This window comes from Colletotrichum gloeosporioides, assembly GCF_011800055.1.
Source record: "Colletotrichum gloeosporioides strain Lc1 chromosome Unknown consensus_22, whole genome shotgun sequence".
NCBI lineage: Eukaryota > Fungi > Ascomycota > Sordariomycetes > Glomerellales > Glomerellaceae > Colletotrichum > Colletotrichum gloeosporioides.
This window is the reverse complement of record NW_025544667.1, coordinates 652051-664335: the sequence shown is the minus strand read 5'-3', so window position 1 is coordinate 664335 and position 12285 is coordinate 652051. Positions and strand designations below refer to the sequence as shown.

Genomic DNA, 12285 nt, shown 5'->3' with positions numbered 1-12285 from the left:
GATGCACCATAATGATCACGACAGATGACCTCTCATCTCATCCCATTGCCGAGCATCCATTGGAAATGTCTTTTAATCTTGGCCGGAGTGGTGGTTGTTTTCCAGTTCAGGTAGCGCCCCAACTTCCAAACGTCAACCTCGCAACAGTCACGACGTCCTCCCTGGCGTCCCTCCCAAAGGCCCCGCCGCTCCACCCTGCATTCCCCCAATGAAATGGTTTTGTGGGGAAGACCCCCCTGATCATCCCATGCTGGATTGGGTTAAGCGTCTGAATATGGTTGAGGAGCTCTCTGCAGGCGCTGCAGCACCAGACAACACCAACGCCAGCACCAGCAACAGCTTTCCCACCTGCATGGGGGGGGCTGCCGCCGGGAAGTCCATCGCGAAGCATGGCAGGGGTTCCGCTTTTCTTTTTTCCTCCCTCCTTCTTCCCTCCCAAAGAAAAAAAATCAGAGAGACACAGAAACCACTAACAGCCAGTCGAATGTCTTGAGACTTGGCCCTCTTCGCACTTCTCGCCCAATTGTGGGTACACGTACCTCATCATGTACCGATACATACTCCTGGAGTAGTGGGATGTCGGCAGGTAGCGGTACATCTCCGCCGACCTCACTTTTTCGTAGCCCAGTCCTTCCCGTCAGTGCCTGCCATTCGACGTCCACACCCTTTCCAGTCCAGTTCACCACCGCTTCCCTGAGCCGGTGGGGGCCCTTGCCTGGTTCAACAATCGTCTTTTTCCTGCTGGTCTGGTCCCAGCACGCAGAGGCCCAGCACATCCTCCACGGCCAATCCCAATCGCTCCCTTTCCAGTTGGTGGTGTCTCTTCAAATTCCCCCCTCCCCAAGAAAGTCAATCAAGTGCCAGTGACCCGATATCGACGGGCCAGAGCCACCTAGTTGACCTTGTCTTTCATTTTCAATCATATCCAGACTTCTTCCCTTCATCCGTGGCTCTTGCCAGTTCTACATCTCCTCCCACTTTCTCCATCTCCCTCGCTCGCCTTCCGCCGGATTGATCCTCCCTCTCTCTGGCGCGGACTTAATCTCCCTTGAACAGCCCACACCGACTGTCCTGCAAAAAAAAAAAGTTCGGCGAGCTTGTCCTGCTTCTCCTCTCATATACCCACGCAGGCAACAAACCAACAACTTCGTCTCCAAGGAATCCGACCTCCCACGGCTCCAACGAGACAATTTCCCGCAAAACAGCGTCACTTCGTCGACGACAAGATACCCTCGGTTTCCCGGTTTTTCTCCCAACTCCGTGTAATTGAGCCACCAGCTCCTCCCAGCTGCCCAACATGCGTCCCGAAGTCGAGCAAGAGCTTGCCCACACGCTCCTTGTCGAGCTCCTTGCCTACCAGTTCGCCTCTCCCGTCAGGTGGATTGAGACCCAAGATGTTTTCCTCGCCGAGAAGACCGCCGAGAGGGTGGTTGAAATCGGTCCCGCTGACACCCTCGGTGTGATGGCCAAGCGCACCCTCGCCTCCAAGTACGAAGCCTACGATGCCGCCAAGTCTGTCCAGCGTCAGATCCTGTGCTACAACAAGGACGCAAAGGAGATTTACTACGAGGCCGACCCTATTGAGGAGGAACCCGAGCCCGCTGCGGCCTCTTCTAGCGCCCCCGCCGCTGCTCCCGCCGCCTCGGCTCCCGCTGCTGCTGCTGCTCCTGCTGCCGCCGCTCCTGCGCCTAGCGCCGGCCCGGCCGCTGCGGTTGCTGATGCGCCCGTCCAGGCCATCGACATTCTGCGATCTTTGATCGCTCAGAAGCTCAAGAAGCCCCTCGCTGAGGTGCCCTTGAGCAAGGCCATCAAGGACCTTGTTGGTGGTAAGTAGCTCAAGCTCACCGCTACACCCAACATTTGGCTAACTGCGTGATTACAGGCAAGTCCACCCTCCAGAACGAAATTCTCGGTGACCTCGGCAAGGAATTCGGCTCGACCCCCGAGAAGCCTGAAGATACCCCTCTTGACGAGCTTGGTGCCTCGATGCAGGCCACCTTCGACGGCCAGCTCGGCAAGCAGTCCCAGGCTCTCATTGCCCGTCTGATTTCCTCCAAGATGCCCGGTGGCTTCAACATCACCGCTGCGAGAAAATACCTCGAGACAAGATGGGGATTGGGCTCTGGCAGACAGGATGGCACCCTGCTGCTGGCTATCACCATGGAGCCCCCTGCTCGTCTCGGTTCCGAGGCTGATGCCAAGGCTTTCCTCGACGATGTCACCAACAAGTACGCCACCAGCGCCGGCATCAGCCTGACGACCACCACCGCTGCTGGCCCCGCCGGCGGTTCTGGTGGTGGCATGATGATGGACCCCGCTGCCATCGACGCCCTCACCAAGGACCAGCGTGCTCTGTTCAAGCAGCAGCTCGAGCTCCTCGCCAGATACCTCAAGCTGGATCTCCGTGCAGGTGACAAGGCCTACATCAACTCCCAGGAGTCTGAAAAGCTGCTCCAGGCCCAGCTGGACCTCTGGACTGCTGAGCACGGCGAGTTCTACGCCGCTGGTATTGCCCCCGTCTTCAGCTCTCTCAAGGCTCGTTCGTACGACTCTTCCTGGAACTGGGCGCGCCAGGATGCTCTCAACATGTACTTCGACATCATCTTCGGCCGCCTCAAGGCTGTTGACCGTGAGATTGTCAGCCAGTGCCTGCGCATCATGAACCGCGCCAACCCCACTCTCATTGAGTTCATGCAGTACCACATTGACAACTGCCCCGCCGAGCGTGGCGAGACCTACAAGCTCGCCAAGGAGCTCGGTGAGCAGCTCATTGAGAACTGCAAAGAGGTTCTCCACGCCAACCCCGTCTACAAGGACGTTGCCGTCCCCACTGGACCCCAGACCACTGTCGACGCCCGCGGCAACCTCAACTACCAGGAGGTCCCGCGCGCCAGCTGCCGCAAGCTGGAGCACTACGTCCAGCAGATGGCTGAGGGTGGCAAGATCTCTGAGTACGGCAACCGCACCAAGGTCCAGAACGATCTCCGCCGCATCTACAAGCTCATCAAGGAGCAGCACAAGGTTTCCAAGTCATCTCAGCTCGAGATCAAGAACCTCTATGGCGATGTCCTGCGCTCTCTGGCGATGAATGAGAACCAGATCATTCCCGATGAGAGCAGCCCCTCCAAGAAGGACAAGCCTGCTACCGGCCCCAAGGGCAAGGTCGAGACCATTCCCTTCTTGCACCTCAAGCGCAAGAGCCTTCACGGCTGGGACTACAGCAAGAAGCTCACCGGCCACTACCTCCAGTCCCTTGAGGAGGCTGCCAAGGACGGTGTCAGCTTTGCTGGCAAGCACGCTCTCATGACCGGTGCCGGCGCCGGCTCCATCGGTGCTGAGGTTCTCCAGGGTCTCATTAGCGGTGGTGCCAAGGTTGTCGTCACTACCTCCCGCTTCTCCCGTGAGGTCACTGAGTACTACCAGTCTATGTACACTCGCTTCGGTGCCCGTGGCTCCCAGCTTGTCGTTGTTCCCTTCAACCAGGGTTCCAAGCAGGACTGCGAGGCTCTCATTGAGTACATCTACGACACCAAGAACGGCCTTGGCTGGGATCTGGACTTCATTGTCCCCTTCGCTGCCATTCCCGAGAACGGTCGCCAGATTGACACCATTGACTCCCGCTCTGAGCTTGCTCACCGTATCATGTTGACCAACCTCCTCCGCATCCTCGGTAGCGTCAAGACCCAGAAGTCTGAGCGTGGCTACGAGACTCGCCCCGCCCAGGTTGTCCTTCCTCTTTCCCCCAACCACGGTACCTTCGGTAACGATGGTCTCTACTCCGAGTCAAAGCTTGCCCTGGAGACCCTGTTCAACAGATGGCACTCCGAGGACTGGGGCCACTACCTCACCATCTGCGGTGCCGTCATCGGCTGGACCCGTGGTACTGGTCTCATGAGCGCGAACAACGTTGTCGCTGAGGGTGTCGAGGCTTTCGGCGTCCGCACCTTCTCTCAGCAAGAGATGGCCTTCAACCTGCTCGGCCTTATGTCGCCTGCCATTGTCGACCTTTGCCAGAGCGAGCCCGTCTTCGCTGACCTCAACGGCGGTCTTCAGTTCATCCCTGACCTCAACCAGACCATGTCTAAGCTCCGCAAGGACATCATGGACACCAGCGAGGTCCGCCGCGCCGTTACCAAGGAGAACTCCATCGAGGACAAGGTCGTCAACGGCCCCAACTCCGAGGCTCTGTACAAGAAGAAGACCATCGAGCCCCGTGCCAACATCAAGTTCGACTTTCCCACCCTTCCCGACTGGGACGACGAGATCGCCCCTCTCAACGACCGCCTCAAGGGTATGGTCGACCTTGAGAAGGTTGTCGTCGTCACTGGTTTTGCTGAAGTCGGTCCTTGGGGTAACTCCCGCACCCGTTGGGAGATGGAAGCTCACGGCGAGTTCTCTCTTGAGGGATGCATTGAGATGGCCTGGATCATGGGCCTGATCAAGAACCACAACGGTCCCATCAAGGGCAAGCCTGCTCCTTACTCCGGCTGGGTTGACGCCAAGACTGGCGAGCCCGTCGACGACAAGGACATCAAGCAGAAGTACGAGAAGTTCATCCTGGAGCATTCTGGTATCCGTCTGATCGAGCCTGAGCTGTTCGGCGGCTACGACCCCAACCAGAAGGAGCTTCTCCACGAGGTTGTTATCGAGGAGGACCTCGAGCCCTTTGAGGCCTCCAAGGAGACCGCTGAGGAGTTCAAGCGCCAGCACGGTGACAAGGTTGAGATCTTCGAGATCCCCGAGTCCGGCGAGTTCACTGTTCGCATGCGCAAGGGTGCCGCTCTCTGGATCCCCAAGGCACTCCGCTTCGACAGACTCGTTGCCGGCCAGATCCCCACTGGCTGGGACGCCAAGAGATACGGTATCCCCGAGGACATTGTCTCTCAGGTTGACCCCGTCACCCTCTTCGTCCTCGTCTCCGTTGCCGAGACTCTCCTGTCCGCCGGTATCACCGACCCGTACGAGTTCTACAAGTATGTTCACGTCTCCGAGGTCGGTAACTGCATCGGTTCCGGTATGGGTGGTGCTGGCGCTCTCCGCGGCATGCACAGAGACCGCTTCTTGGACAAGCCCGTCCAGAACGACATTCTCCAGGAGTCATTCATCAACACCATGGCCGCCTGGGTTAACATGTTGTTGATCTCTTCCTCTGGTCCCATCAAGACCCCTGTTGGTGCTTGCGCCACTGCCGTCGAGTCCGTCGACATTGGTTACGAGACTATCATGGAGGGCAAGGCTCGCGTCGTATTCGTCGGTGGTTTCGATGACTTCGGTGAGGAGGGCTCTTACGAGTTCGCCAACATGAAGGCCACCAGCAACGCCGTCGACGAGCTTGCCCACGGCCGCACCCCGGCCGAGATGTCTCGTCCTACCACCACCACCCGTAACGGCTTCATGGAGTCCCAGGGTTGCGGTGTCCAGCTGCTCATGACTGCCAAGCTTGCCCTTGACATGGGCATGCCCATCCACGGTATCCTGGCTCTGACTACCACCGCCACCGACAAGATTGGCCGCTCCGTCCCTGCTCCGGGCCAGGGTGTCCTCACGACTGCCCGTGAGCACGCCGGCAAGTTCCCTTCGCCTCTGCTCGACATCAACTACCGCCGCCGCCAGATCACTCTTCGCAAGAAGCAGATCAAGCAGTGGCAGGAGTCTGAGCTCGAGTACCTCTACGACGAGGTTGAGGCTATGAAGGCCCAGGGCTCCGAGTTCAACGAGAAGGAGTACGCCCATAACCGTGCCGAGCACATCAAGAAGGAGGCCGACCGTCAAGAGAAGGAGGTCCTCCGCAGCCTGGGCAACAACTTCTGGAAGAACAACCCCGAGATCGCTCCTCTGCGTGGTGCCCTCGCCACCTGGGGTCTTACCATCGACGATCTTGCCGTCGCTTCCTTCCACGGAACCTCTACTAAGGCCAACGACAAGAACGAGTCTTCCGTCATCTGCCAGCAGCTCAAGCACCTTGGCCGCAAGAAGGGTAACGCCGTTATGGGTATCTTCCAGAAGTACCTCACCGGTCACCCCAAGGGTGCTGCCGGTGCCTGGATGATGAACGGCTGCTTGCAAGTTCTCAACACTGGTTTGGTCCCGGGTAACCGCAACGCCGACAACGTCGACCCCGTCATGGAGCAATTCGACATGATCGTTTACCCCAGCCACAGCATCCAGACCGACGGTATCAAGGCCTTCTCCGTCACCTCTTTCGGTTTCGGACAGAAGGGTGCCCAGGCTATCGGTGTTCACCCTAAGTACCTCTTCGCTACCCTTGACGAGAAGACGTACGACGAGTACTCTGCCAAGGTCCAGGCCCGTCAGAAGAAGGCCTACCGCTTCTTCCACAACGGCCTCATCAACAACACTCTGTTCGTCGCCAAGTCCAATGCCCCGTACACGGACGAGCAGCTTAGCAAGGTCTTGCTCAACCCCGACGCTCGCGTCACGGAGGACAAGAAGACCTCCACCATCTCTTACCCCTCCAACTTCATGAAGGCTTCTGAAAAGACCGTGTCACCCACGGCTTCCAAGGCCACTCAGGACATGATGGAGGCCCTGGCCAAGAAGGTGGCGTCCAAGAGCAGCAACGTCGGCGTTGACGTTGAGGACATCACTGCCATCAACATCGAGAACGAGACGTTCATCGAGCGCAACTTCACCGCTGGAGAGATCCAGTACTGCCAATCGGCACCCAGCCCCCAGAGCTCATTCGCCGGCCGGTGGAGCGCGAAGGAGGCCGTCTTCAAGTCTCTTGGTGTCTCCAGCAAGGGTGCCGGTGCGCCGTTGAAGGACATTGAGATTGCGAAGGACGAGTCGGGTGCCCCGGTTGTCAAGGTAAGCTTATCCCACATGATTTGAATGATGCACGTGGCTAACATTGTCATAGCTTCACGGTGATGCCGCTGCTGCCGCCAAGAAGGTCGGTCTGAAGGACATTAGCGTCTCCATTTCACACTCGGAGTCGCAAGCGATTGCTGTCGCCGTCGCAAATTTTTAAAAGGCGATAGACTGTATAGTGCATTTCGAGTTTTATGGGATATAGGCAGGCAAGGGATCTTGTCATGTTCGCTTCGATCGTGTTTTGAAATCATACAAGCCAGGGAGTAAAGATCGCGGGGACACTTTGGGAGGAGTGTCATCGCTATCATCATCGTCGGATGAATTGACGAGTAATGCACGAGAAGGGAACGGCGCAATGCAATGCGATAGACTGCTAGTTCCTCAATGCCACAATAGAATCTGTATCAAATCCACATGATGTTCCGTTCAGAATAACAGGTGACCATCTCGACTTTGCAATGTCACCGTTGCCTTGTCACGACACGGCGCGGGGCACTCGGCTCTCAAGCTTATCGTTATCTGCTCTTGTCAGCGCCCACCTGTTCGGGCGAAGCGACGATCTGGATGGGTGCTATGCAACGTAACCCCGGTCTTAGCATAGGAGAAATACGATCTGCCATTCCTGCGTCTGATGAAATGGGATGAACGGGGTGGAGGGGTTCGTATGCGGGGGATATGATTGGCGTGAGGTTGTAAGGGAGGGCAGGACAAGCTGGATTGGTGAACTCTGCTTCAGTTTTTTATGGTCACGGGAAGACTATGTTATGCTGCGATTAGGCCTTTTTTAAACACTGATTTTCTTACGATGATGGTGTTTACTGGTGACGACGGCCTTGGCTGTCCGTGTCCTTCGGTTGATCTGGGGACAGAGGACGCGGTAATGTAAGGACGGTTGAGTTAGGTAATCAGGGGTAGGCGAGCCAAGTGGCTAAGACGTCAGATGGAGGGGGTCAGGGGAGGGGCTGTGTCGTCACAGAATTGCAGGTTGCCTCGACTCTTGACGCGGTCTTGGGAGCCAGGTACCAGACAGGGAGGAGCTTGGGCGTGCGCGCGTCGAGCCATTCAAGGGATGAGGTAATGTCTTGACGGGGAGGAGGACGGCTAGGCTGGCGTTTTGTCGCACATGTTGTGTTTTGGCACGCGATCCTCCTGGTATTCTCGTTTCTTGGTAGTGTTTCTCAATGTTTCGTTTTTGGGGGGGTTCTCTTGGAGCTGGAGGATGGAGGTCGTCTCATCTTGGTGTGATGTGTTCATGCCAGACTCGCCTGTCAATGTCATGGAGGGGAGGGACGACGATGAGTGGGTGCCAGTTTGCGACATGCCATTATTCAACCGAAGTGTTTAAAAATAGGGGCCATGCATACGAATCCATACGTGAGTCGACGTGGATCGACGACGACGAACGAACAGATTTTTTTGCGCGCATTGAGACTTCCTGGGAGGAGTGAAAGCCCCCCTGGTTGGGAATGGTATTGTTGGTGAATTATCTGAAACTGGTCGAAAATTGAGCCAGCCAGCCAGCTGGTTCCTCGCGGTGCTTGCTGGTCGGAGGATCGCGGCCGGTTGCCGGCTCTGTCCAATGAGGGTCCGGGTGCTGGGTGATCGACGGGGCCCCGGCGGAGTGGGGCCCTTCGTGTGCACTGCCGAGCGGTGCTGGCCAATCGACTGCGAGAAGAGGCATGTCTCTGGAGCTTGTTGAATTTAAAGTGCTTTATGCAGTGATGCATCCCTTTTTGTCTGGCCCTGTCGATCAACCGTCGTTCCCGGGACTGCATGGATTTTTGGCTTTAGAGTGGTGAACTGTGGGGGGAAGCATAAGGCATGAGGCATGAGGTTAAGGGAAGGAAGGAAGGAGCAAAAGGGGACATGCGGCTGGGCGGGTTGTTGCTTCTTTTTTTTGTGGCGCACACAAGGCGTTTGGATCTCTTAATTCTGGGGGTTGTTGTTTATGCAGGTCCCCGGGTAGCACGGACTAGGGGCGATGTGTGTTTGAAGGAGATGATGAGGTATAAGGAACGGAGGTTCCCCAAGAGCTGTTGCGCGCGCGCATGCTGTCGTTCAACTGACTTGTTGTTTCTTCATGTTGCTTGAGACTTTTCTGAGTTGTGAGGGACGAGAACTATTCTAATACCTATTCGGACGCTACCACCGAAGCTATCTCGATCGATATCGACGACGACAGATACTCTCTACTTAATCGCACACCTCGAGTTTGGACAGAAATAAAAATGGCCGGCGCAAACATTCGAGGCCTCATGGGCAAGGGCGTCCCGCCGACGCCCACCTTCTTCTCCATCCTGCGCGTCGCCGTCATGGTGCTGTCGCTGGCTGTGCTCGCCGCCTGCGCTTACAACCTGTCGCTGCTGGGCGGCCAGGCGAGCTACGCGGGTCCGCCGGGCTTCATGCTCTTTGTGGTATGTCATTCCTCCTTTCCCGTGGTCGCTGATTGCATGCGATTTTTCTTTTCCTGGTTTTTGCGCATGGCCATCGCGAACGACGTCGAGAAGGCGCGAAGACAATGTGGCTGACCATGCACGACAGTCCCTCTTCACCCTCCTCATCCTCGGCGGCGCCATGGCCCTCGAGCGCTTCGCGCCGCAGCTCTACTTCCGCCTGGCGCTGCTGATCGCGTACGGCGTCAACGTGCTCTTCTGGCTGTCTGGGTGGGCGTGGTCGGCGAGCATCGCGTCGCTGTTCTTGGGGAACACGTGCATCGGGAGCACGTGCTTTGGGCCGACGACGGAGGAGACGAGGTACGGGGCGAGTATGGCGGCGGCGGCGGGTGTTGGTGCCGTGAACTGGTAAGCTTTTGTGCTCGCTTTCTTCCAGTTGAGCGCAATGCTGATGAGGGACAGGGTCATGATGATCGTCGTCCTTTTCTACTTCGTCAAGGGATGTCTCGCGGACCCCGACTGCTACGGCATCTCGACGGGTCACGGCGCTGAGATGGGGAATCTTAGTCTCAAGGCGGAGGGGAAGCAGCCTTCTCGGTCATCGAACTCGGAGTAGAAGATGCCTTTTCAACAAAGCGAAGTACTCTGACGGAGGGTATGATGACGGGTCGCAATGGATGAATCAAATTTGAGGACGCTGGAAACTGGGTAATGACTGGAGTTTGAGGTTCAGAAAGGATATGGTACAGGGAGGCCCCTCGACTTAAGGGCAGTCGTCAGAGTCAGGATCAAGGGAAAGGCTCCGGGTGTTTTGATGACTTTTGATAGAGATACCACTGGCTCTTATTAGCTAATAAGAAATGTTCGACTTTATCCTTCTTGTTGGTAACACAGCGTGAGCAGGTACGAAATCGGTGCTAACAAATTTCACTTCAAGAAACCCTCCAGAACGGCCAGATCTGGGTCTTGACCCCTCCAATGATCGAAACAGCATCACACCGGAAACAGGTGATCTTAGTACTGATAACCTCCGAATTGATGGCTACGAAACCCTTGATAAACCCAGCAAACCCAGCAAGACTCCGAACTTTTCGTGACATCTACATGTAGTCCAACAAGCCTTCCTCCTTTCTCGCAAACTGATTCAAACCATGCCAAAGCAGAGAAACCAAGGGTATCTCAAGAAGAAGCCACCGCCCGAAACAACCAAGCGTCCTTGGGACGAATGAGAAAGCCACATGATCACTCCTCCATGTCCTTCGCCTTTCTCTTCACACCCTTTCCATTCTTCTTGCGAGAAGCAGCCTTCCTCGACCTCGCCGCCGCATCCGCCACCTTGGCCTGCTTCGCCAACCGCTTCTCCTCCTCGGTCGCGTCGTTGCTGAAGTCAAGCGCATCCCAGCGGTGGTCAGCAACCATCTCACGCTTCACGTTCTCATCGAGCGCCTCCCAGTCGCCCACACCGGCGCCGAGCCCCACAGCCCGGGCCTTCCAGAACTCGACCTCCGACTGCAGGTGGAAGATGGCCTCGGCGCGGTGCGTGACGGCGCGCAGCTTGCGGTCGCGGGAGCGGGTGGCGGCGGTGTTGTTGCGCTTCCGCTCAAAGTCGTTCTTGGCCTCGGCGATGGCGTCGTTGCGCGCCATGGCGGCGTCGCGCTCGGGGCCCTCGGGCATGGAGGCGGCGTCGAGCCAGGGCTCGAAGGCGGGCTTGGGCGAGACGGGCGCGATGAAGATCTTGGAGGCCCCGTGGCGGATCTTGTGCGTTGTGCGGAAGGGGTCGGGGTGGATGAGGCGCTTGATGGTGGGCGAAGGGGGCGGGAGGGGGTGGGGTTTGTGGGAGGAGAGGATGGCGAGCATGGCGGCCTCGCGGGCGGCGCGCTCGTGAGCCGGGACGGTGGAGGGGATGGAGAGGGCGGAGGCGAGCTTGGAGGCGAAGCCGCCTGGGACGATGTAGGCGCCGTTGGTGTTGGTGGAGGAGAGGTTGGCTGTGAAGGGGAGCTCGGGGGTGGTCGAGCGGGTGATGGGGGTGAAGCTGTCGTGCTGCTCCGTGGCGGCCCAGTCAGTGGGATTCTGGGGGATAGGACCACGCTGAGAATCATGGCCCTGAAGGGAAGCTTGGTGTTGGGGGAGAGCATTGTGCTCGAAAGTGGGAAGGGTGAGCTCCTGGTTGATCATCGAGGCGGGCACCTGGTTGAACTGGTCCAAGACGCTCGTGTCGCCATTGTTGTAGTAGGATGCGAAGTCAGAATATTCCATGGGAGGACTGGCTGGTGCTTGAGGGGGTCTGAAGTAGGTGTTGGCATCGTTGAACAGATGCGAGCCGTCGTCTTCATAGCTGTTGGGGAGGCCATCGGCTTGAGGCTTGTCCCAGGCACCGGCACAGAGGCTTCGGAGCTCGTCAAACCCCATCATGTCGTCTTGGACGGCAAAATGAGTCATTGTGACGACTTGCAAGGGATGTTTGTCGGTGGTGTTTGCAGAGATGTTGGATGTGAATCAGAGCGTCCAGCGAATTGAACCCGAGAGATGAGTCGGACTGCTCGTGAATGCAATAGAGCCGTGAGTCAAGTGATTCCAAGGAAATTTTGAGGCGAGGAAAAATTGGAATTGATGGTGATGGTGATGGTGATGGTGATGGCAAGCCGGGGGCAGTGATCGTGGGGGAAGAGGGGATTCTCTTATACAATTGAACGACCCACGACCCACGACCGAATCACCGCGTTTACCTTTGGAAGAAAATTTTGTTGAGGCACAAAAATCGGATCGAAGTCTGTTTTGGGAGGCAGATAGGTCTGCTGAGGGAAAACGCGTCGCATGAAGGCCAACACGTGAGGAGGAGGACTTGGGATGACGGGGCATCTGGTCGTCGAGTCGACCATAAGGACAACGAACGACGGAGGCATGCTGCTCAGTGAGCCCCGCGAGGACTTCCAAACGGGGATGGCGCCTTTGTGGGTGTTCTTCATGTGACTTTGTTGATGTGGGATAACTGATGCGGAACGTTGAGGAAACAAACGTGAGGGTAAACGAAAGCAAGTATTAGAAATTGGGTGATTAA

At 57.1% G+C, this 12285-nt stretch overlaps 3 protein-coding genes and 1 pseudogene across 4 annotated transcripts; 2 read left to right on the top strand and 2 right to left on the bottom strand.

The window, feature by feature from the left end:
• Positions 1 to 1207: 1207 nt before the first annotated feature.
• GCG54_00006949 lies at positions 1208 to 6485 on the bottom strand (annotated as a pseudogene). The gene is made up of 5 exons: positions 5131 to 6485; positions 3849 to 5088; positions 3055 to 3773; positions 1846 to 3000; positions 1208 to 1816 (listed from the first exon to the last, which is right to left on the bottom strand). Coding segments are annotated over exons 1-5 (5078 nt in total).
• GCG54_00006948 (Fatty acid synthase subunit alpha) lies at positions 1298 to 6991 on the top strand (the record flags this gene model as incomplete). Its single annotated transcript, XM_045406940.1, has 3 exons — positions 1298 to 1826; positions 1883 to 6828; positions 6881 to 6991. 3 exons carry the CDS (start codon positions 1298 to 1300, stop codon positions 6989 to 6991), a joined length of 5586 nt encoding a protein of 1861 aa, XP_045267486.1.
• Positions 6992 to 9062: 2071 nt separating this feature from the next.
• Positions 9063 to 9843, top strand: GCG54_00006947 (uncharacterized protein; the record flags this gene model as incomplete). Its single annotated transcript, XM_045406939.1, has 3 exons — positions 9063 to 9248; positions 9376 to 9635; positions 9690 to 9843. 3 exons carry the CDS (start codon positions 9063 to 9065, stop codon positions 9841 to 9843), a joined length of 600 nt encoding a protein of 199 aa, XP_045267485.1.
• Positions 9844 to 10469: 626 nt separating this feature from the next.
• On the bottom strand, positions 10470 to 11666 carry GCG54_00006946 (uncharacterized protein; the record flags this gene model as incomplete). The annotated part of the gene is made up of 1 exon (XM_045406938.1): positions 10470 to 11666. The coding sequence occupies one exon, from the start codon at positions 11664 to 11666 to the stop codon at positions 10470 to 10472; it is 1197 nt and encodes a 398-aa protein (XP_045267484.1).
• Positions 11667 to 12285: the final 619 nt, after the last annotated feature.